Source organism: Anser brachyrhynchus (genome assembly GCF_964034855.1).
Source record: "Anser brachyrhynchus genome assembly, chromosome: 11".
Lineage (NCBI taxonomy): Eukaryota > Metazoa > Chordata > Aves > Anseriformes > Anatidae > Anser > Anser brachyrhynchus.
The window spans coordinates 19170518-19191265 of NC_137706.1; the positions used below are offsets into that span (position 1 = coordinate 19170518).

At 49.6% G+C, this 20748-nt stretch overlaps 1 protein-coding gene across 7 annotated transcripts in view; it reads left to right on the plus strand.

Moving 5' to 3' along the window:
* Positions 1-19100, plus strand: part of LRRK1 (leucine rich repeat kinase 1) — a 76892-nt gene extending 57792 nt beyond the window's left edge. For 6 of the 7 annotated variants that reach the window (XM_080607658.1, XM_080607659.1, XM_080607662.1 and 3 more), the window contains 11 exons: positions 817-1066; positions 2511-2677; positions 3591-3788; positions 4453-4730; positions 4853-5047; positions 5875-6026; positions 7607-7724; positions 9036-9152; positions 14232-15067; positions 15660-15761; positions 17636-19100. In XM_080607658.1, the coding sequence (XP_080463784.1) occupies positions 817-1066; positions 2511-2677; positions 3591-3788; positions 4453-4730; positions 4853-5047; positions 5875-6026; positions 7607-7724; positions 9036-9152; positions 14232-15067; positions 15660-15761; positions 17636-17813 (2591 nt within the window). In that variant the 3' untranslated portion in view covers positions 17814-19100. The other variant, XM_080607664.1, reaches the window with a different exon arrangement.
* The last annotated feature ends 1648 nt before the right edge of the window (positions 19101-20748 follow it).

A 20748-nucleotide genomic window follows, 5' to 3' on the forward strand; every position in this document is an offset into this window, starting at 1 on the left:
CATCCCACATTGGTCACACACTGGTTTAGAAAACAGTGCCAAAATCTCTTAATTGGACGTTCTCTTGAGGAAACAGTTGTGCACTCTCACATAACCATGTTCTGCATGTTACGAAGATAAAAGAAGATTTTATTTGCCTTTAGATTAAAATAATGATAGTATTAATCACTGAAGCTTGAGAAAAGTCATGACTTCAAAGGCTACGGCCTGGATTCACCCTGCCTAATTGTAGGCATGTAACAGAAGCTGTCACCACAAAATCCCTCTGTAGTCAGTGGGAGAGGTGGAAGCCTCACAGAGGTTCTGCCTTGGTGGGATCTCAGTTTCCCCCAGAGGGGCTGAAAGCATTGCTCATGAGGGAGCCTGCTGTGACTGTGTTCCTAACTTTGGTGCTGCAGCTGAGTGCTTCCTCCTAGCCTGCATCTGAAGCTCCCAGGCTGAGCGCAGCGTGTCGTGCCTCCCAGCCCCTTCCCATTCCCATTCCCATGCCTGCTCCCCACCTGAAGCCATCTGGCAGCTTGCAGTGGCTGGGGCTCATGGGCAGCCTCACAGCTGCCATTCTTCTGCTGCATGGTCATGCCCTTTATGATACGCTGTGATCCCTGTAAACAGTTCACACGCAGACATCCAGCAAGTAGGAAGCTCCCTCTAATTCTTTATTCATATACTTCGCATTTCTACTGGTCCAGAATGCATTTTCTTTGCAAGCCTGTGCATTACCTGCGAACTGTGACTGTAGACATTTGAATGTGCTAGGAACTGTTTCTCCTTCTCAGTTTGTGAGTCACTTTTTCTGTTTGTTTGCTTGGTTTGAAGCACTCACAGCCACTGAGAGCGATGGCACGTTGCTGATGGAGCAGTACGTGCCCTGCCACATCTGTGCAGCTTCCAGGCTGGAGGAGAACGATTGTGGTGAGAAGGCGGAGGACGCACAGTACTTTAACATGGAGGACTGTGTCCTAACTGCCATCGAGCTGGACTGCATCACGTGTCCTAACCACCCTGACATCCCCGTTTCTCTCCAAGAGCTGGTCCCAGAACTTTTCATGACAGATTTTCCTGCCAGGTAATGTTACTCAATCGCCTTTGGTTAGATTTCAGTGTGTCTATGTAGTTCAGTTGGTTTTGTTTTCCTAAGTCATCTCTGCTAGGGGAACCTGGTCAGGTTGGATGGGATCTTGCTCAGCCTCATCTAGAGGAAGATGTCCCTGCCCATGGCAGTGGGGTTGGAACTAGATGGTTTTAAGGTCGCTTCCAACCCAAACCATTCTGTGATTCTTTGATTCACTTCACAGGGTCCTCGGAGATCACTGCAGTGCAATGTGACAGTCCCTTTTTAACACCACAGCTGTTCTGCATTGTCCAGTATTCTGGCTGGAGCTTTCTCTAGTTGGAGCCTTTCTGGGATCCCTGTTATGAACCAGAAAGGAGACATAAATATGGCAAACCCAAAAGGCAGTGCTGCTTGCATCACAAGCCTGGCACTGAAATCACCTTTAGGTTTGAAGAGCCTTTAGGAGAGTGAGTTTATGTAGGCACCACTACAGAATTCATGTTGAGGCTTCAGCATGATTCAGAGATGTTATTTTTGGAGTAGTAGTGTGGTAGTCCTGAACAGCTGGAGCAGCACTTCCATACCTGTAGCAGCATTGCCAAATCTTTTAGCTGCTTACCTGCATTCCCAGAAGAGTTTGATCTTGTACCCCATATTACTTAGTGTGTAGAACAAGAGTGGAACGAGAGATGACCTGACAGCAGGCAGAGGCTGGTGTCCCTTTTAGTTCACATTTATCAGACCTCTTTGGGTCCAGTGCAGAGCTGTGAGGCCTCCAGACCAAATGATGTCCTGTCAGCTGCTCTCGGAGCTTTCTGTGCTCCCAATGGCCCCTGTTCCCTTTTCACAGTCATTTTAATGGGCATTCTGGGCCAACACCCAGTGGCCAGTCACGATGGCCTCCTCGCAGCGTTTTCTCCTATAGATTTATTTCACTGGTGCGAGGTGAGTGGAGATGTTTCAAGTACGAACCGCTGTAAAAGTAGGCTCTGGAAGAGTGGGGAAATGGTGAATTACAGCCTGGGAACAGCAAGCTGATTGGAATAATCAGGTTTCAGAGTGTGGGGCTGTTCGTAAACATCCTGTCCAGCCTCAGCAGAGAGGAGAGGAACTGGAGGTAAATGAAGTAAAAAAAAATCATTAATATAGATAAATGTTACAAATATTGCACCTGTGTCATCTGCTTGGAAAAGGAGCTTATGTGCTTTCCAGATCTATTTGATTCTCACAGGATAAGTTCCCTCAGTAAAAAGCCTTTTACTTTCTTTCTGCAAGGAATCTGTTGAGCCATACATGAGCCAGAGTACCTTAAGATGACAAAGGTAGCTGAGGTGACCCTTTCCTCTCAGCAAATACAAATCTATGAGGGATCTGTGAAATTGGCATTAAATATGTGAATTTACAGTGCCTTTAAAGCTTTTCTTTTAATTAAAAAGCCCCAATATCTCTTTGGCAGACTGTTCCTGGAAAATAGCAAACTGGAATGCAGTGAAAATGAAAACAACGTTCTTGGCCAGGGTGGAAGTGGAACCGTTATATATCGGGCACGATACCAAGGAAAACCAGTGGCTGTGAAGAGATTTCAGATAAAAAAGTGCAATGGTTCTCCCACTTCAGCTGTAGGTACAGTATACAAAATTGGTATTGGGAATCAGCTCTTGCAGCCTGTGATCACAAGCTAAAACCAAAGAGCCTTTGCTCTCCGTAGTGCTGGCAGAACCTGTTTATATGCTGCTTTGAAATTCGTAGCAAAATTGATGCCTTTTCATGGAGAAGGAGGATGCATCTTAACGAGTGTTTCATGAAAGCACCTGTAAGATGCTGGGAAGGTCACTGGCACTGTAGGAAGCTTCTTATCTGCAGGTCAGTGGGTGGACTTACAGGGTGCCAAGGCAGAGCAATTGATTGAGGTGGAAGGCAAGATTTCATCTTCTGTTCCCAAGCTATTTGGCAATGAGAAGTGTGTATGTGCATGGGTTTGCACTAAGGACTTGCAGGTCTCTACCTTTTCGTGTCTTACTCCTTCTGTACCAGCACCTTAAGAAAGGAAATTGGAAATCCTTCTCCACCTGATAGATCCTCCAGGCAGGGACAGCCTCTCATACTGCATATGCTGGGTGTTGAGCCCAGGTTTCCATTGGTAGTTCAGTCCATGAACAGAAGAAATGGGGAAAGTGCCTCACTTCCTCATTTTTATCAGAGAAAGGTGCAGTGAGCCCCTGAGGTGTGAAAGAGGCCAGCTGCTGTCGCAGTGACAGATAGCCTTCGGAAAGACCAGACTTGCCTGAGCAGCCTGGGGTGTCTCATGGCAGAAGGACAATTGCTGAAAAGGGTCCCTCTTCTGGCAGGGCAGACAGGAAAGGGTAGAGAAGACTCCGTCCACTGAAGGTTCTTCTATGTAATGTCCACACTCAGAGGATGTAACTTTAAAAAGGACAGCATGAGGTTTCATTTGCTCAGTGATTAGCACCCTCCAAAAAGTCCCTAACATGCTTTCTTAGCTGGAGAGTGAGAAGGAGTTTGTTTGTCTTGCCAGATACCATGCTGAAACACCTGAGAGCCATGGACGCCATGAAGAACTTCTCTGAGTTTCGCCAGGAGGCCAGCATGCTCCACTCACTGCAACATCCCTGCATCGTCTCCCTCATTGGCATCAGCATCCATCCACTCTGCTTTGCACTAGAGCTGGCTCCTCTGGGCAGCCTCACCACTGTCTTATCTGAAAACTCCAAAGGTAAAAGCATGGTCTCCCCCCGGGAGAGCTCACTCCCCAAGTCACAGTAGTGACAAATGGTAAACAACACTGAAACTACTGCTTTATTTACTGAAGGGGATTTTTTTTTTTCCATACTAGGGGAAGTAGGAGGGATGGAATTGCTCTTAAACAGTGCCTTTGGTAACCTAGTAAAAATTGATGTTCAGGGTTTTCAGAACTTCTTTGGAGACCTGGATTTTCAATTCCTCTGCAAATTAATAAGAAGTGCATCTCACTTCAATGCTGCCTGTGCAGTCTGTGTTGTTCCCCCTTCAGAGGAGTGTCTGGCACTCTAAATTCTCTAGTAACTGTGGTTTTGTCACTGTCAAATGAATGACACTACTTCTGAAATAGGCTGAGGCCATCTGACCCTCTTGGCACCTTGGCTTTGTGTCAACTTGCAGTCAAACACTAATTTTCGCCAGAAGATTCAGGGGTCTAAAAGTGAAAGGCTTTTAAAAAAATCTAATGGAACTGCCAGATGCATATAGTAACATGAACAGTGTCACTTCGAGCCGTGGCGCTGAGTGATGTTTTAAATGGTTGTTACTTACTGCTCTGGAGTTTGAAAGAGAAAGAAATGGGGAAAAAAATGAGCTATTACAATTACAAGAACTGAAGTCAGGCTGTTCCTTCGTGACAGGGTCTTCTTTTGTGCCGCTGGGGCACATGCTGACGCACAAAATAGCGTATCAGATTGTGACAGGCCTTGCCTACCTGCATAAGAAGAACATCATCTTCTGTGACCTGAAGTCAGACAACATCTTGGTGTGGTCACTGGATGTCAAGGAGCACATCAACATCAAGCTCTCTGACTATGGAATCTCCCGGCAGTCGTTCCATGAAGGAGCACTTGGTGTGGAAGGCACACCAGGCTATCAAGCCCCTGAGATCAGGCCTCGGATAGTCTATGATGAGAAGGTAAATGTGGCATATCTATTGGGGCAGCCCCTGGGTGACAGGCTTTCCCACCGTGGTCTTTCTCGCTCTCCTCTCCACTCACCAAAGGAGGTTTGCCCTTTTCTCTCTGTTGCTGCCTCTAGGTTGACATGTTCTCGTATGGGATGGTTCTGTACGAGCTACTGTCTGGTCAGCGGCCTGTGCTAGGACAACACCAGCTCCAGATTGCAAAGAAGCTGTCTAAAGGGATTCGTCCTGTTCTTGGTCAGCCAGAAGAGGTGCAACTATATAGGATGCAGGCACTCATGATGGAGTGTTGGGACACTAAGCCAGAAAAGGTACGACACAACCCTCAGCACCAGTGTTCTCTGATCACGTAGCTACAGGGCTCTGGCAGGCCTCTTCACAGAGGAGAGCAGGGTTCTGTCTTGGTACAGAAGAACAGCTCAGTTGCCTATTTACCCCTCCTGCTGATTTGACCCAGAACTTGTACTAAATTAAATGAGAGTTTTATGAATGAAACAATGGCAGAGTGGTGGCCTTAGACATCTGGGGTGACACGAAGGTCCCTTGACGTCAATGGCAGTTAAGCTATTGATTTCACTTGGGCAAGACATTACCCATAATTTCTAGAAGCAGCTACAGTATCATGCTGTGAGTGTAACTACAAAGACTTCAAAAACCCCGAGATTATGAAAGGCAGTATGAGGGGATAAGAAAAGGGTTTAAAGTATGAAAAAAGGATTTTGCTGCATTATATTTCTCATTAATTAAGTTGGAATTTCAGAGCTCCTGTCCTTCAGACAAAGGTTGGCTTGACTCACAAGCAGCTAGGCTCTGTTGTGAGATTGGGTCAGCTTCCAAAGTTCTTACATCTGAAGAAATTCATGAATAAAAAGTGTAAGGGAAACATGGACCAAAGCATGGAAATACGGAAGATGTTTGGTGTCAGTGTCTGGGATACAGAGGGATGCTAAGAATGAATGAGGTGGGATTTGTAAGGAGGATTTGGTGCAGACTTGAATACGTAGCAGGAACTTTTATGAAAGAAGTGCTATTTCTTGACTCTCTAACTTTAATAAATAATGACTATTATGATTGCTATTTCATCAGGACCTCCAGCTGCCTGTGTGATGCATGTCTTTCTCTTTTCCTTTCCCCACAGCGTCCACTGGCCATTTCTGTCGTAGGACGGATGAAAGACCCTACCTTTGCAACATTTATGTACCTGCTGTCGTGCGGGAAGCAGTCTTCCTTCTTCTGCTCCCAAGGACAGGAATACACTGTGGTGTTCTGGGATGGAAAGGAAGACACCAGGTTAGATGGCTCATATTAGTCTTTTTTTTTTCTTTTTTCATATTATAGTAAAAATCCTTCAGTGTCTTCACTAATGCCTCTGGGAGGGAGGTAAAGAAGGTGAAAGTGAATTTGGGTGAATGCCAAGGATACACTGAACACTGTTTTCCCAAACTCTTTTAATTGGGAACAGTGGTTGCTTTATAAAGGATATTTAATGAGCTTAACTCTGCTTCAGTTAATATGAGGAGAAGATTAGGGCAGTGTAATGATTCATACACACAGGATGAAGCATTTGCACATGAGAACAGACGTGTTCTGCCTTTCCTAATGAGGCCATTTAACACTAAACCTTTCCTAATTGAGACTGCAGCTCCATCTCTGTTCTGCAAAGCAATTAAGCACATGCTTAAACCCTATTGAAATCATCAGGAGTTAGCCACATGCCTGAAGCTGTGTGTGCATCCAAGTGTATACTTCCAGTAAAATGTGTGCTACACTGAATAGGCATGCGCTTTAAATGTTATTAAATTGTGACTGAGATGATGGTGTTCTGCTCAGCCACATGTGACCCATAGCTAGCTGGGTTTATTTTTATGGATGTTACGGATTTTTATAGCCCCCATTTTATTTGGAAACATTCACAAACTGATCTGAATTGTGTATTAATGTATTCATTGTTTGTAAGCATTAACCTAGTGGGAAAGGTACGGGATTTGTTCGTGAGCTGTTTGCTTTGCTATTTGTGGTGCTTGGTCAGTCGCTCAGCGCAGCCAGTATAACTATTCCTGATGTAACTGGTGAAACACATGGGACTCGCAGATGTATTTTGAATACATGGATGTTGTCCAAATATTCACAGCAATATATCTCAGTGAATCTGCTTCCTGACTGGACAATCCAATTACTGGAGACTGCTGAATAACAAATTACTTATATATGACAGATTTCAGGATGTGTAATTGCTTGTGCCACAGTTGGTAGAACATCTGGGCTCGCAGATGTGATTGTGAATATCCAGTTGTTGTTGAAACACCCAAACCCTTCACCAAGCCCAAAACAAAAAAAAAATCCTTGTAGTTCCAAAAATATTAATTAGTCATATTTATAAATGTTTTTATCAGATTACAGCTCTTTGCTCTGCTGTGGAAGAGGCGTCGTCTTCTGTTTATGTACTAGAATAAGTAATGAAGCAAGATAATACTGAGGCAGTGGACTTGGAGAAAGAGCACATACTCTCTTGAGAATCTTAATGGGCAAGAAAGGCTCAGACCTCCCAGCTATTAATTACTGCTATTCAGCTGGAGCTAGTTGTCTCGCAGCTGAATTATAGTAACAGACCATGGAAGTGCTCCTAATCCATTTCAGTGCAAAGTCAGATAGCTGAGTTAAATCTTCACTGCAGCAATCACATATCTGCCCCCTGAGGAAGAGCTGTGGCACATCTGTATTTGTCTTCCTTTATGATGACCTTTTGGCGGGGTGGGGAGCCTTGTAGCACTGTCCACATCATGTTACGGCTTGGCTAAAAGTGCTGAGTACCATCCTGTAGCAGATTGCAGGCTGGCTGCTGGCAGTAGCAAATTATTTGCTCTTTTCAGAAACTACACGGTGGTGAATCCAGAGAAAGGAATCATAGAAGTGGAGAGGATGAGCTGCCCAGGAATGAGGCTGTGCTGCCAGCTAAAATTTCAGAATGCCCTGTGGGCTGCCACAGAGGTAAGCATGTCCTGCACTTCAGTGCCCTGCTCACGAGGAGCATCATTAGAAGAGACACAAATCAAGGGCCTATTAAACTGGTAAAGCTAAGAGTGTTTGAGACAACGGGCACCTCAGATGAGCAGCATGATTTCACATCTGCTGTTCCCTGGTGTATCATTTCTGCTGGTTGTTTAGCTGACACCTAGATCAAAATCACATCTCCTGGTGTTCAAAGCGGTCGTGGGAACCTCTGCTGCCTGAGATGAAGCTGTCCAGGTTGTAGCATATCTGTGCTGGGGGGTTTCATCTGGGAAATGTCCTTATCTGTAAGTGATAAGGGGAAACAGTGAAAGAAACCATGCCTTAAGGGTGGGGTTTTGAAAGAGGCCTGAGGGATTTGAAAGTTGGTGGGAAATGGGTACCCGAGTTTAGTATTCATCCTGGAAAACTGTGACTGAAAAGATAAGAGTGAGGGAGCATGGCTGATTTATCTCTCAGAGCCCCTGTCTGCCCATCGAAAAGGGCTGTGTTAAGTGTCAGCCAGTTCTGACACAATCATTTGACACAAAACAAATAAAAAAATAGTTGAAACACATTGAAATGTTCCTGAAGCTCAGTTTCAGAGAGAGAGGAAAAGGCCACACTTGCTGAATAAGTAATTTGTGCTGGTTAATTCACTCAGCTGTAGTATAGATACTGGAACTGAACGAGAGTATTGATCTTTCTTCCATGTAGGAAAATCAGATATTTGACATCTTCTGTCCTCACAAATTGAGGCAAAGTTCGAATATTCCTATTTTTTCCATAACAAGAAGTATAAAAAATGTATAAATCAGAAAACTTTAAGCATTTTATTTCCACCTTTTTGATCAAAATTAAATGTGTCGATATTCCCCAAACCAGCTGTTCTATTTCAGTTTAGTGGACACACAAGGTGTAAAGCAGGTGTAATTCCACGTACAGTGTAATATTGGCTTTACTTGAATTGACAGATTAATGCAAAATAACACAAAACGTGTTTCAGTTGTCCTGACATGTTCTGTGCAGAGTTGTCAAGTTCTGTTATAGATGTGGTGATAAAATACCTGTAGTGGTGATTTTGGTTGCTCTTGGATGGTGCATACATCGCCCACAGCTCGTTCAGGGGAAGGCAGTACCCAGTTTCTACCCACAGACAAGGCAGACGGTCTCCAGAGAAAACAAAGCTTTGGATATCGAGAAACACAAATAAAAACTGTTTTTGGAACCAATTTGATCTTGTCCAGATATCAAATGTAAACAGCATGAAAGGTGATTGAAATTTATTGAATTTCATGTGCTTTTTCACAGGACCAGAAGATATCAGTGTACGGGTTGCAAGGCATGTGTCCTCTAAAGGCTCCACAGAAAGGTTTAGACACTCCTGCTACTGTGAGCTGCTTCCTGGTAATGCCTGTTGTCAAAAAGGTAAGGAGGAACCCAGCTCTTACTTGGAAAAGGAGTGTTAGTGCCACTTGTCACTAGCCAGCATCGAAGGACTTTGCAATGTCTAGGAATGTTTTGGCAGTGGGAGGAGAAGGTTTCCAGGTCTTTGTGCCTCTGCCAGCAGAGCAAGAGACACAGGCGTGGGCATGAACCTGAGTCGGGGACCAGAGCTGGCACTTCCAAGCCTGCTGGGAAAATAGTCAAAATAGATCAAATTCCTCCACAAGGAAGTTTTCCAGCTGTGTTTCCACATCACTGCAAGACAAGGTTTAGGCCGATCAAGGAAAGTAGAGGGGACGTGAACTAATAATTAGTATAGAGATTTGTTAACTATTAACACAGGACTCTGGTATATCCTAGCTGTTGCATTCACTCTTTTCTTGGCATGTGTGCATGCTGTTGTTTGTGTGCACAGTCATCTTTAAATATTATCTAGGCCCAGCCACACTTCTTTTTCTTTTTTTTTTTGGTTTTGAGTGAGAACACTTAGATAATAAATGCAGTCCACGAACTGCCACCTATGGGTAATAACAAAAGCTGTATACTATCTATCTGGTTCTGGAAATGATAACATCCAATTACTGGCAAGCGAAGTCTGACATTACTGCCTATTGTGGGCAAGTCTTGGGAGATGTATAAAAACTGGTTTGGGGCTAAATTACCTCCGGTTTGCCTACAGCCACCTTGAGTAAAAACATATAATTATATTCCAACATTATCGGTAGCTCTGTAGCTTTTGCAAATGCCAGTGTACTGTTAGGAGTCTAAAAGCTCAGTAAGGAGCAGTTCTCAGAGCAACAATGAAACTGTTTTACAGCATGTCTCCGTTCTGCATTGTTGTCCATTTCTGGCTCATTTGCTTAGACTGCTGCAGAGTGAATCCAAGGCAGATGGTTAGTGTAAGGTGTACCACTTAACTTCCAAACATGGTGTAAGTAGGACTGAAGGAGGGCATAGATCTGAAGCTGGCAGAGGGATGAATTTCACCCACCAGGAGGCTGTGTCTGTCGGCTTTCTTTGGCTCCCAAACCTGTAGCGTTTCTTCACCTTGGAGTTTCATTTCTGATGTGCAGGGCAAATTTCTTTTTCGTGCTGCCTGAGGTTTTGTCCAGGACAGTCGAAGGAGCCTTTCACTTTCAGCTTTTCCACTGTCACACAGCTTGCAAAGCCATTCCTCAGGGGTTACGAGTGGCTTTATGTCTCCTGGTTTCTATTTTCAGTTTGTGGCTTGCCTAGAAAATGTCATAAATAATGCCAGGCCCTACAATAGTAATATTGAGTCTAGACACCTCCCTTCCTCCCCCGACCCTACCCAACCTTCCAGAAATCCACATCCCTTCGGCGCACTCCTTCTCAGTTTATTGGACTTACTTTTTCCTCTCTCCTTTCTATGAATGAATTTGGCAGTGAAATAGCCAGAGCAGCAGCCATGGGGATGTGCAGACCAGGTTGGCAAGAAACTGAACCATTTTTCAACACAGCCAGTTCTTCCCAAAAAGCAAAGTGGAAAGCTACACTTGTCAAACTTACTGTATGGCCTAGCAAGTTGTATCAAAGTTATCGCATGGTAATTATTGTCCAGTGGAGAAGAGAATTGCTCACATTTCCCTGGGAAGAAAGACTTTAGCTGATGAGATGTGAGGTAACTTGCAGTCAGAGAATTGCCGAGGGATGTTGCTGGGAAGGGGAATTCTTTATGACTGCCTTGGGAAGGCTGATCCAAAAGAAACAGTTTCCAAAACTTGGTTTCTCATCCAAAGGAAGCATCATGGAAATTTAAAAGCAGCAGAGAGGGGCCCAGAATCCAAAACTCACCCGCCAAGGAAAAGTCTTGTACAATTTAAGCTTTTTTGTTGCATGGTTTCTGTCACCAGTATCATCGTTTCTGACAAAAAAATAAAGTTTTCAGTGCAATCCCTTTCAGAAAAACAAGCAAGCACACAAACAGGTTAAAAAGAACGAAACGACGCTTTCTAAACTGTTTTGCAGCACTCTTACAAAGCAGTGCTGAAGGAGAGAGAGATCTGAATGGGTGCGAGTCTCTGGCCTCCTGCAGAAACCTGGAGCACACGAAAACAAAAGCTGCATTTAAAGGCTGCGGCCTGCCGCGGCCTTCGGTGCCAGCAGTGCCAGACCCCGCGGGGAAGGAGGGAGGAGGTGACCGAGGCCATGGTGCTGGGGGCTGCTTTTTTTTTTATATTTTAACCTGCTCACTGCGGCCATCCCAGCTGCTCTGAGCCTTGCACTGTCCTCGGCTCTGAGGACAGGACGTCTGGAGCCAGCTCATCCTCTGTGCTGCCCGTCACATACCGTCACAGCCCTGCTCGGAGGCCTGCCTTGCTGGCACAGCGGGGCTTCTGGCAAGACGGAGACTTCAAATGCAGTTTTGTTGCTGCGTGTTTTTCTTGGCTCCTCGTGGGGCTCGAATGTTGAAAATGAATTCTGAGAAAGTTACTTAAGGTTTCTGGAGCCTGCCGCCCTGCCTGCATTTGGTCGCTGTTGTAATACCCCGATGGGGAGAGCTTTTGCCTCGCTGCCCTGCCGCACCAGCACCTAATGAAGTTTGGTGAGTCCGTAGCACCCACGGGTGGGTGGCCTTTGCGGTGCTCCTCTGTGAAATGTGTCACCTCCTTGTCCTCGTCAGGCAAGCGATGGCGGGTAGAGGGCATTTCTCAGGATTTTGAGCTTTTATTCCCCCTTTCCTAAACAAAGAGATGGTAATAGTGGATTAAAAAATCCTGACAGCCGAGTCTATAAGTGCCCCAAAGCATAAAACATCTTTCAGATTTGCTTCCACCGTAGTCTAGACAGGCTGAAATTTGGCATGGTTGGTATAATCAGCAAAGCTCAGTGGGTATAACTGGTGCAGCTCTGCCCGGTTGTGGTGTTGATTTCTCAGTGCAGGGGGCCTTTGGCCTAGCAAATCCAGAAGGGAATCGTGATTGTTTTACAGGAGCTGACGCTAATCAAGGAAATAAAATTTTTTTGAAGACTGTGCTTGGATAATTCAGCATTTTCAAAGCAAGTGAGACAAAATTATAGAGAACTCTGAAGACTAACAGTGTTCTGTGTCACACGAGGAGCAGTCCAGGTCGACGAACCCACAGTATGTTCAGGCGAGCCAGCGTAAGCACTTCAAGCAGCATAGCCACAGCATCTCGGAACTCCTCACCCTCTTACAGTGCGCCTGATAATGAAACTCGGCAACAATTTTCTCGTCATTAAAACAATGAAATTCAACCTTTTAATTTCACATGTTCCCATTTCAATTTAAATTTTCCTTTTTTAGTAAGAAATACTCACTATGCAGGGTCCTTTGGACTGAAAAGTTGGACCATTTCCACCAGAGAAATGTGGGCTGTTGTGCTTTGTTTTGTTCTGGTTTAAATAATCAAACTCCTTTCCAAAGGAAAAAAAAAAATCCAAAGCCCAGCTTGTGCAAAGCACTGTGCCATGTTCCAACCTATTGATGCAACCTCCTGGCATATCCAGGAGCCTTCACACCAGATCCACATGGCAGCAGGGCCGTGGCACCGAGCACTGCAGGCCACTTGGGTTTCTTTTAATTAGTTGTTAGAGAATTGGGACTGGACTGAGTTGAAGTCCAAGTCCCATTTCACAACTTTCCACTTGCTTCTCTAGTTTTTCCCATTACAGGGAAGTTCTGCCGTGATTTGGATTAGTCATATGGGCTCAGCACACCGATGGCTTTACTCACACTTCGTATGCAGATAGTGTGGTTTACTCCAAGGCTCTTAACGAGCCTTGCAAACAGTGTTATCAATTAAACTAATACTTATCCCTATTCTATCTGCCCCTCGATATCTGAGAGCAACTCAAGATGCTGATTTTGGCCCCTGCGGACCTAAGCAGCCTGGGAGCTATTTTACGGGGCTGGCACAGCCAAGATCCCTGGAAGGGCACAAGCTTTCCCTTGATTTTTGAGCAGCGAGGGATGACGCCAGGTCCCCGTCCCACCTCGCAGAGGCAGGCAGCATTGCTGGAGCCCCGGGCATGCCAGGAGGCAGAGCTTTCTGCCACGACGGGGCCGTGGAGGGGTGAGGCTGTGTCGGGTCAGCTGGCAGCGCTGCGTCGTTCGGTTCTGTTCGCTTTGGTTCGTATCAGCGAAAAAGCCCTGGGCAAAGAGGCTTTTCTTAGAAGTTATTGCTCCCTGGGGAGGAAATAAAGGCCTTTGAGGTAGGCATTGTTTTATCTGCTGCACAGATGGGGAGTTTCTGGTACGGACCCAAGGTCATGGGGAGTTAATTCCCAAGAGAGCCATTTCCCTGTCTGTTTAACAGCCCCTTGCACTGCTGCGGGGAGCTGGAGCTGCGGTGAGCCGTGGCCTTCTCGCCAGCCCCCGTCCACAGGGCACAGCATACCGGAGCTCAGTGCTGGCCTCAGCTCCTGCAGCGAACACGTCTGTAGTCGGGGGCAGGTTTTTAGCTACCTGCAGAATTGCTCGCAGCACTCAGCAGCCGCTTTGCTGAGCTGCTGCTTCTGTGCCCTCCGCTGGGATGTCCGCGAGCTGCCGGGGCTCCCAGGCTGAGAGCACATCCCTGGGAGGAGCGGAGCTGTCGGGGCAGCAGACATCAGATGCAGTCACTCCGTACTCTCGTTGGGTTGTCTCCCTCTCTTTCCATTTCCTCCCGCATTTCTTCCATTCCTCTCCTACCTAGCCTGATAGCTATAGCTTCACTGTGCTTTACTCCTTCCTGGATGTGGGCCGGGTTCCTACAGCTGGATTCCTTGGGATCGTGATGGCTGTCTCTGAACGTGTTCCAGCTTGAATTTGTTAACCTTCGGGGCTGGCTGCCAGGCCTGTCTATCCTCCCTTGCCAATAAAGAGAGAGGTAATACTGGGTGAGAGGCGTATGGCTCTGCAGCAGCTTCCATGTAATGACTTCTTTTTGTGTTGCTGTTATCGCTGAGTGATTTGGGGTGAGTTACTCGTGTACTCATAGGGTTGTGAGAGGCAGCCAGAGCCTCTGGGATTGAAAGGTTTTGTGTTGGAAGGAGGTAAAGAATCCAGAGAGACAATCTGCCGGCTCTTTCTTGCAGAACTCGTACGTGGTGCTGGCCGGCTTGTCGGATGGCCTTGTAGCAGTGTTTTCGGTAGCCCAGGGCATCCCAGCAGACACCTGCTCCTACCTGTGCTCCCACACGGCGAACAGGTCCAAGTTCAACATCTCCGACGACGACCCCCGGCAGAACCCCTACCCCGTGAAGGCCATGGAGATCACCAACAGCGGGGCGGAGGTCTGGTACAGCAACGGCCCCGGCATCCTCATCATAGACTGCTCCTCCATGGAGATCAGCAGGAGGCTGGAGCCCTTCAGCCCGCCGTCGGTGATCACGTCCATCGCCTGCAACTCCGAGTGCCACGGGGAGGAGGTGGTTTGGTGCCTGGACGATAAGAGCAACTTCCTGGTCATGTACCACGTTACCACCTACCAGCTCTGCGCCCGCTACTTCTGCGGAGACTGCAGCCCCCTCCGAGACATGTTCACGATCCAGCAGCCCTCCGCCGTCATCCCAGCCACTGCACCCATACACCCCAAAGCCCTGGAGGGTAACTCGCTGGCGGACATGAGCATTATCTACAGCCCGGAGGTTGGCACCCAGATCTTAAACCACCAGGACTCGCTCACAGACTATTGCTCCATGTCTTCCTACTCCTCCTCGCCTCCTACCAGGCTCACCCGGTGCCCCTCCAGCCTGCCCAGCTCACCCACGAGCTCCTCCAGCGCACCGCTCTCCACGGATTTTGAGGACCCTGACAAATTCCATGAACTGAAGCCTTCCCCAGATCACGATGCTATGCCTGCAGGTGACGACGCACAGCATCTTCAAGCTGTCAAGGTTCTTGCAGTGAAAGACCTCATATGGATCCCCAGGTAAGTGGGTCGCTTACCAGAGCAACTTGATCCAAATCCCTCCTGGGCCGAGGGATGAGAGATGAGCTCCAGCTGATTCGGGAACTTTGGCATGCCCAGTGCGATTCACCTGCCCGGAAAATCAAGGTACCACTGAGAAATTACATTCCCAGTACTACGGTACATCATTTTTTCTACTCCTTTTTAAAGAATTCTGGTGTTGGGCAGAAATGGTCACATCTAATGTCTCGTGAGACTGATTTCAGCAGAATGGAAAAGTGGGTGGTGAGACTCGACACCCCGTTTCCCTGGCTACTGAGGAAACAAAGAGCAGCAGGCAGCTTCCTCGCTCAGACGCAGCTCTGGCAGGTCCCGCTGCCTCCTGTTGAGCTGATGGAAATCACCAGAAATGCGATTTTGCCAGTCACAGGGGCTCTCGTTCTGGTAGATTTGGGATCACACTCGGTCACATCTCAGCGCCCCCTTTCCTAAAGAAGTCCATATAGCTACGGGAGGGGTTATGGCAGAGGATGGACATCTAACATGGGTTTTCCTTGGCTGCCAGCGGTCCCCACTGCAGCGTATGAGTACAATCTTCTTGTTTCTCTTCCAGGAGAGGAGGGGATATCATCGTGATCGGACTGGAGAAGGAATCCGGCACCCAGCGGGGCAGAGTGATTGCTGTGCTGAAGGCTGGGGAACTGGCTCCCTACGGGTGAGGCTGGCTGGGGCGGTGCCTTTCACACCGGTTTCCAGGGGCACGAGGGGACCGAGGGTGGCAGAGGGTGGCTCTGCAGGCTCCAGGGGCTTTCGGGAGCTTCCTTTCTCCTTCCAGCACCATCTGAAAAGCCACGGGCTGGAGCGCTTCGAAAGCCACGGACGCCAAGCACCCCGTGAGGTGACAGCAGCGCCGCTTTGCACAACGCCATCGGTGTCGGTCTGATCCTGCCCGGTGCTGGCTCCCGGCGCTCGGAGGGCACCGGCACCTGGCAGGGGATGGCTGGAGCTTGGCAGGCCCGGGCCCTGCGTCAAGAACAAGCAGCGTATTTATGCAGAGTGCAGCGCCTGTCTGTGGCTTCATTCACGTGGGTCAGGTTGAAGTCCTGGCTCTAAATGAGCACCTTTGTGCTGCCGGCAGGGCCGGGCCGGGGGAAGGCCCCCGGAGCGCAGGGGGGAGCAGTTACATACATTCATCTAAAATGTTTCATGCAGCAAGCAAGAGTCCAAGTAAATAAATAGCTGCTGGAGAGATGGGAGTGTTCCTGCTGATCACTTAAATACCGGGCTAGGATTGTACTATTTATGTCCAAACAAATGGAGGTTAAGCAGTGCTAAGGATTATAAATGACCATTTATTACCGCTGGGTAAACACAGCGTGAGATCAAAGCGCTCCTGCCATTCCCTCTGCTCGTTAATTGAGTGTCTCTATCGGTTAGCCGAGAGTCAGGTATCGGTGACTGTTAGCTCCATTTTTTTTTTTTTTTAACTTCGCCCAGTTCGTGGAAAGAAATAGGGGAAAAAATGAAGTGTGGAGTCCGGGCAAGGTGTCCCAGCCGTCGCAGGCTCGCGGGTGCTGGCCGGGTCGGGCACGCAGCCCGCTGAGTCACCCACAGCACCGGCAGGACGAACGCAGGATCCTGCCTGCCTCCTCCGAGCCCGTTACTCACTTGGGCGTGGGGAGTTTTACTGGCGACCCAGAGCCAGCTCCAGGCCCTGTGTGGAGGGGGACGGGAAGGGAGATGGCTTTTTAGGGCAGCTTGTGATAAAAAACCAGCTGCCAAGGATGCCACACAGCCCTCGTGGCCAGCGCTCCCCACCGAGGTCTGGGGGCCTTTCTGGGGGATGTTTTGGGGCTGGTCTTCCCCCATCTGCTATTGGAGTGGTGGAAAGAGCCCAGCTAGGGATGGTCTCCTGTCCTTTGAACCCTGCGAGGCCACAAGTACCACCTTCTGCCTGGCCAGCTCCTTCTGGGCTGTCTGCAGGGCCGGCTTCAGTCCCCACTGCTTGATCAGGAGACGCACTAGGAGGCTGTGAAGGGAAGGACCCCCACAAGCGATGCTGTCACGTAGCACTCCGTGTACACGAACCGTACAGGTCCCTGTGCTGCTGTCGTAGCCGTGCCTGCTGCTCCGGACTCGGGGCTCGTACCCCGAGCTGGCAGAGGTGGGCTCCGTCCCGCTTCCACGTGGCCTTTCGGGCCCCAGAAGCTCTTGGCAGCCTTTAGCTGTGGCACGATGCAGGCTACTTTGCAAATACCCAGCTGGCAGCAGGAAGGAGTCTGTGGATTTAGCAAATCAGGAGATTACCAGCAACTTCAAAGTGCCGTGGCAGACTTAAGCACCTGTCTTCCTCTGCAGGCACCTGAATCCCTTTCAAAATCTCGTGTCGCCAAACTGCTTGCTTTTGCCGTGCCGCAGTTTCTGATTCCTCTCCTTGCTGCGCTCTCCTTTCTCAAGGGTTTGCAGCTTATAAAAGGAGATTTGCTGGCTGGAAAGGGAAGCTCGTGAGCCAGTGCCTCCCAGATTAAGGGTGTGCTGCCTTAGCAGAGCTCCCTGCGCTGATGCCACTCTCTGCTCTTGGTTCCCCAGGACGCTGGTGGATGCTGCCCTCATAGCGAAGGACACCGTCGTGTGCTGCTTCGAGAACGAGAACACGGAGTGGTGCCTGGCTGTCTGGCGGGGCTGGAGCGCCAGAGACTTCAACGTTTTCTACCAGGCCTACGAAGAGCTGGGAAGGCTCGAAACCTGCATGCGAAAACGGAGGTAGTGCTCGTGGCAAGGGACCCAAGGGCCGAGGAAGGATGGACGCCTCCTGCTCCGGGCACAGCTGGACTCCAGGGCACGGCCCCGCGCAGGGAGGGGATGAGAGGGGTGCGGGGAGCGTGCCTCTGTTTTGCTGCTAATGAGCTCTGCGGGGTTTCAGCGGCTGGAGCCCCGTTGGGGATTTTGGAGACTGACAGCCCCGGCGTGAGGCCGGGCCGTGGGCACTCCGCACGTCCGCCTGCCACACGCTCCCCTGCGAGCAGGAGGTGGCGGTGGCTGCGGTTCTGCTCATGCCCTTTATTCTGAGTTTCCTTCTCCCTGTTTTAAATTCCCTCCTCCCCCTCGGCATGCCCTGGCTGCTGCTGCTGCTGCTTTTTTTTACGGTGCGTGTCGTCAGCCAGGAGAGCTCCATTTACTACAGCGGGCCCTGTCCTGGGAGCCCGAGCACGTTGCAGTGCCCCACCGCCTGCTGGCTGGCACTGCGGGCTGTAACTCGCCCTGCTCCTCGGAGCTGTGCCCGCTGCCAGCCCTCTGCTGCGGGGCTGCTGCCCGCAGCCCTGCACGTTTCTCAGAGGCTGCTTCAGGTGGAGCTGTGCAGGGACATCCAGGTGCAGGAACCAGCGATACGCTTTGGCTGGCCGGTGCATTTCTGGTTCCTCCAAGCTATTACGGTGTAGTGTTACTGTGAGAGATCCTAAAATTAATCTCTCAGCCACTAATGTTGCACAATCTCGGTAAGTGAGCTATTTAATTGCACTGTTGCAAAGTCAATTGTAAGATAGAGCTGATACAAAGCAAAGCCACTCGGTTTGACAGATGCTTCCTGATGTGTCAAGAAGGGAGCCCTGTGAGCAGGAGAGCTTACAAGCTGTCTTTGTTCTGCTCCTCTTTCTCTCGGTAAATGCACTCTGGAGTATCAGGAACACAATAAGCTTAATTTGCCTGTGTATCTGTTCGGCTTCCGCTCACTGCAGCTTTTATTTTATCTTCATTAGCGGCCTAGGATGGTGCGTTGGCTCTGAACACAACTGCACTTCGTTACCCCAGGCTTGTACAGCAGTGCAAAAAGTGAGCCCGGCCAAGCGCCCTGTAAAAAGGTGTACAGTTTGGATTTTGGACCTTTTTTTTTTTTTTTTTTTTCCTATCCCAAGAAACTTGTGTGAGCATCGGCAAGGCTGGCCAAGGCCGAGCGGGCAGGTTAACCGTCTGGTTCACATTTCTGTTGCAGGCTGCTAAAATATCCTTCTTCGGAAACAAAGTGTATCTTAAAATAAACAGATTCCTCCCCCCGGCGGCGCTGCGTTGGTGGCACTCCTTATTAACAACCCCCGCCTGCATCAGCTGCGGCGCGTTGGGGGTTTGCAGCAGCTGATGAAAATGCATCTCCTCCTGGTGAGCACCACGGGGGGGACACGGGATTTATCCTTTATCAGTCAGTCTCCTGGCGCAGCCTTACCTGTCTCCATCCCTCCAGGGGCTGGTGAAGCCCCAGGCCCTGTGCTGTCCCGCGCGAAGGGAGGAGATGGCTCAGCCCTGCCCCAGCAGTTGCATGAGCAATCCCTGAAGCCCCCCCGGGGGCTGTAAAACAGCTTGTACTTTCATCGAGTCTTCCGTGTGTTCTTTGAGAGAACAATGTCTGGAAGAACAACAGTGGATCCTTATCGTCCCTCTCACCCCGAAACATCCCGGGCACTGCTTCAGGCACCGCTTCCTAGGCCGGGGGCTTGCACCGACGCCCCCAGGAGTCAGCCCAAGCCTCGCCGTCACCTGCGGTGGGCACGGGCCGGGCCCCGGCACAAAGCCGCCTTTGTTCTGCTCCCGCAGCCGAGCTCCCGGGCTGTTATTAAACGCCCGCCCGCCCCCAGACACATCATAAAGTCACTGCTCTGAAAATCCTGCTGCCGGGAAAGGACGGTCTGCAGCGGGTCGGGATGGTCGGCCGGGAAGGGAGAGGGGCCGGGGGGGCTGTGCTGGGGGACGGAGCTGCTGCGGGGCTGGGAGCGAGCGCGTGGCACCGGGCAGAGACCTGCTGGGATGTGGGGTCTGAGACCACGAGCCCAAAGATCTTCCAACCGGGGAGTCAGGACAGAATCCCCATCAAACCCAGAACCGTGTTAGTGCAAGGCCCCATTACGTAGGCAATGCATGTGTCATGGGAGTCCTGGGGACAGGAGGAAAAATGAACAAAAAAATAATCCCAAATCTACCAGTTCAAACAGTTTGGGAGACTTCAATGCTCGTTCCTGACCCAGCAAAACCTTGCTCTGCTCCTGGCGGGATGGGTGAGCGGCAGCACCCATTGCCCTGCCTTGTCTGGGGAGAGAGAAAAGGGCTCAAAGGCAGGAAACACCCCAAAGCCCAGGAGCAGGGGGCTGCCCGAGCCCCAGGCACCAGCACGAGGACTCTCCTCGAGGCCACACGGGCTGGGAGCTGCTGCGATTAACACCCATTCCCCGTGCTTGCCTCGGGACAGCTGACTGAATCGCAGTCCTTGCAATTTTATTCCAGCTTCTAAAACCGGGGCTGAGCAGAGGCCTGGAAGGGGCTGGGAGGTGACCGAGGGCAGACGAAGCATCCGTGCCCCGTGGTTCTGGCAGCTCCCGGTTCCCCCAGCCCACCCAGCAGCAGCACCCACACCAAAGGGGCTCAGCACGAGGAATCGGCTGCTCTCAAATGGGATTAATGGCCACGGAGGGAGGGAGGGGAGTGTTAGGCCATTAATTACTTGCTAACGAAGCAGGGAGCGCTCCCTGCTCGGTGCTGAGCTGCTCCTGCCCCCTTTTGTAGCAGGTTGCTGCTGGGCAGGAGCGAATCCCGCTGCGCTCTTCCAGCGCTGCCCCGTGGCTGTGGGGCTGGGCGCTCCCCGGGGGCAGGGGCAGCGCGTTTTGCTTTGCGTGCTGCTGCCCAAAGGCCAAAGGAAATTGGTTTTCTTTAAGCAA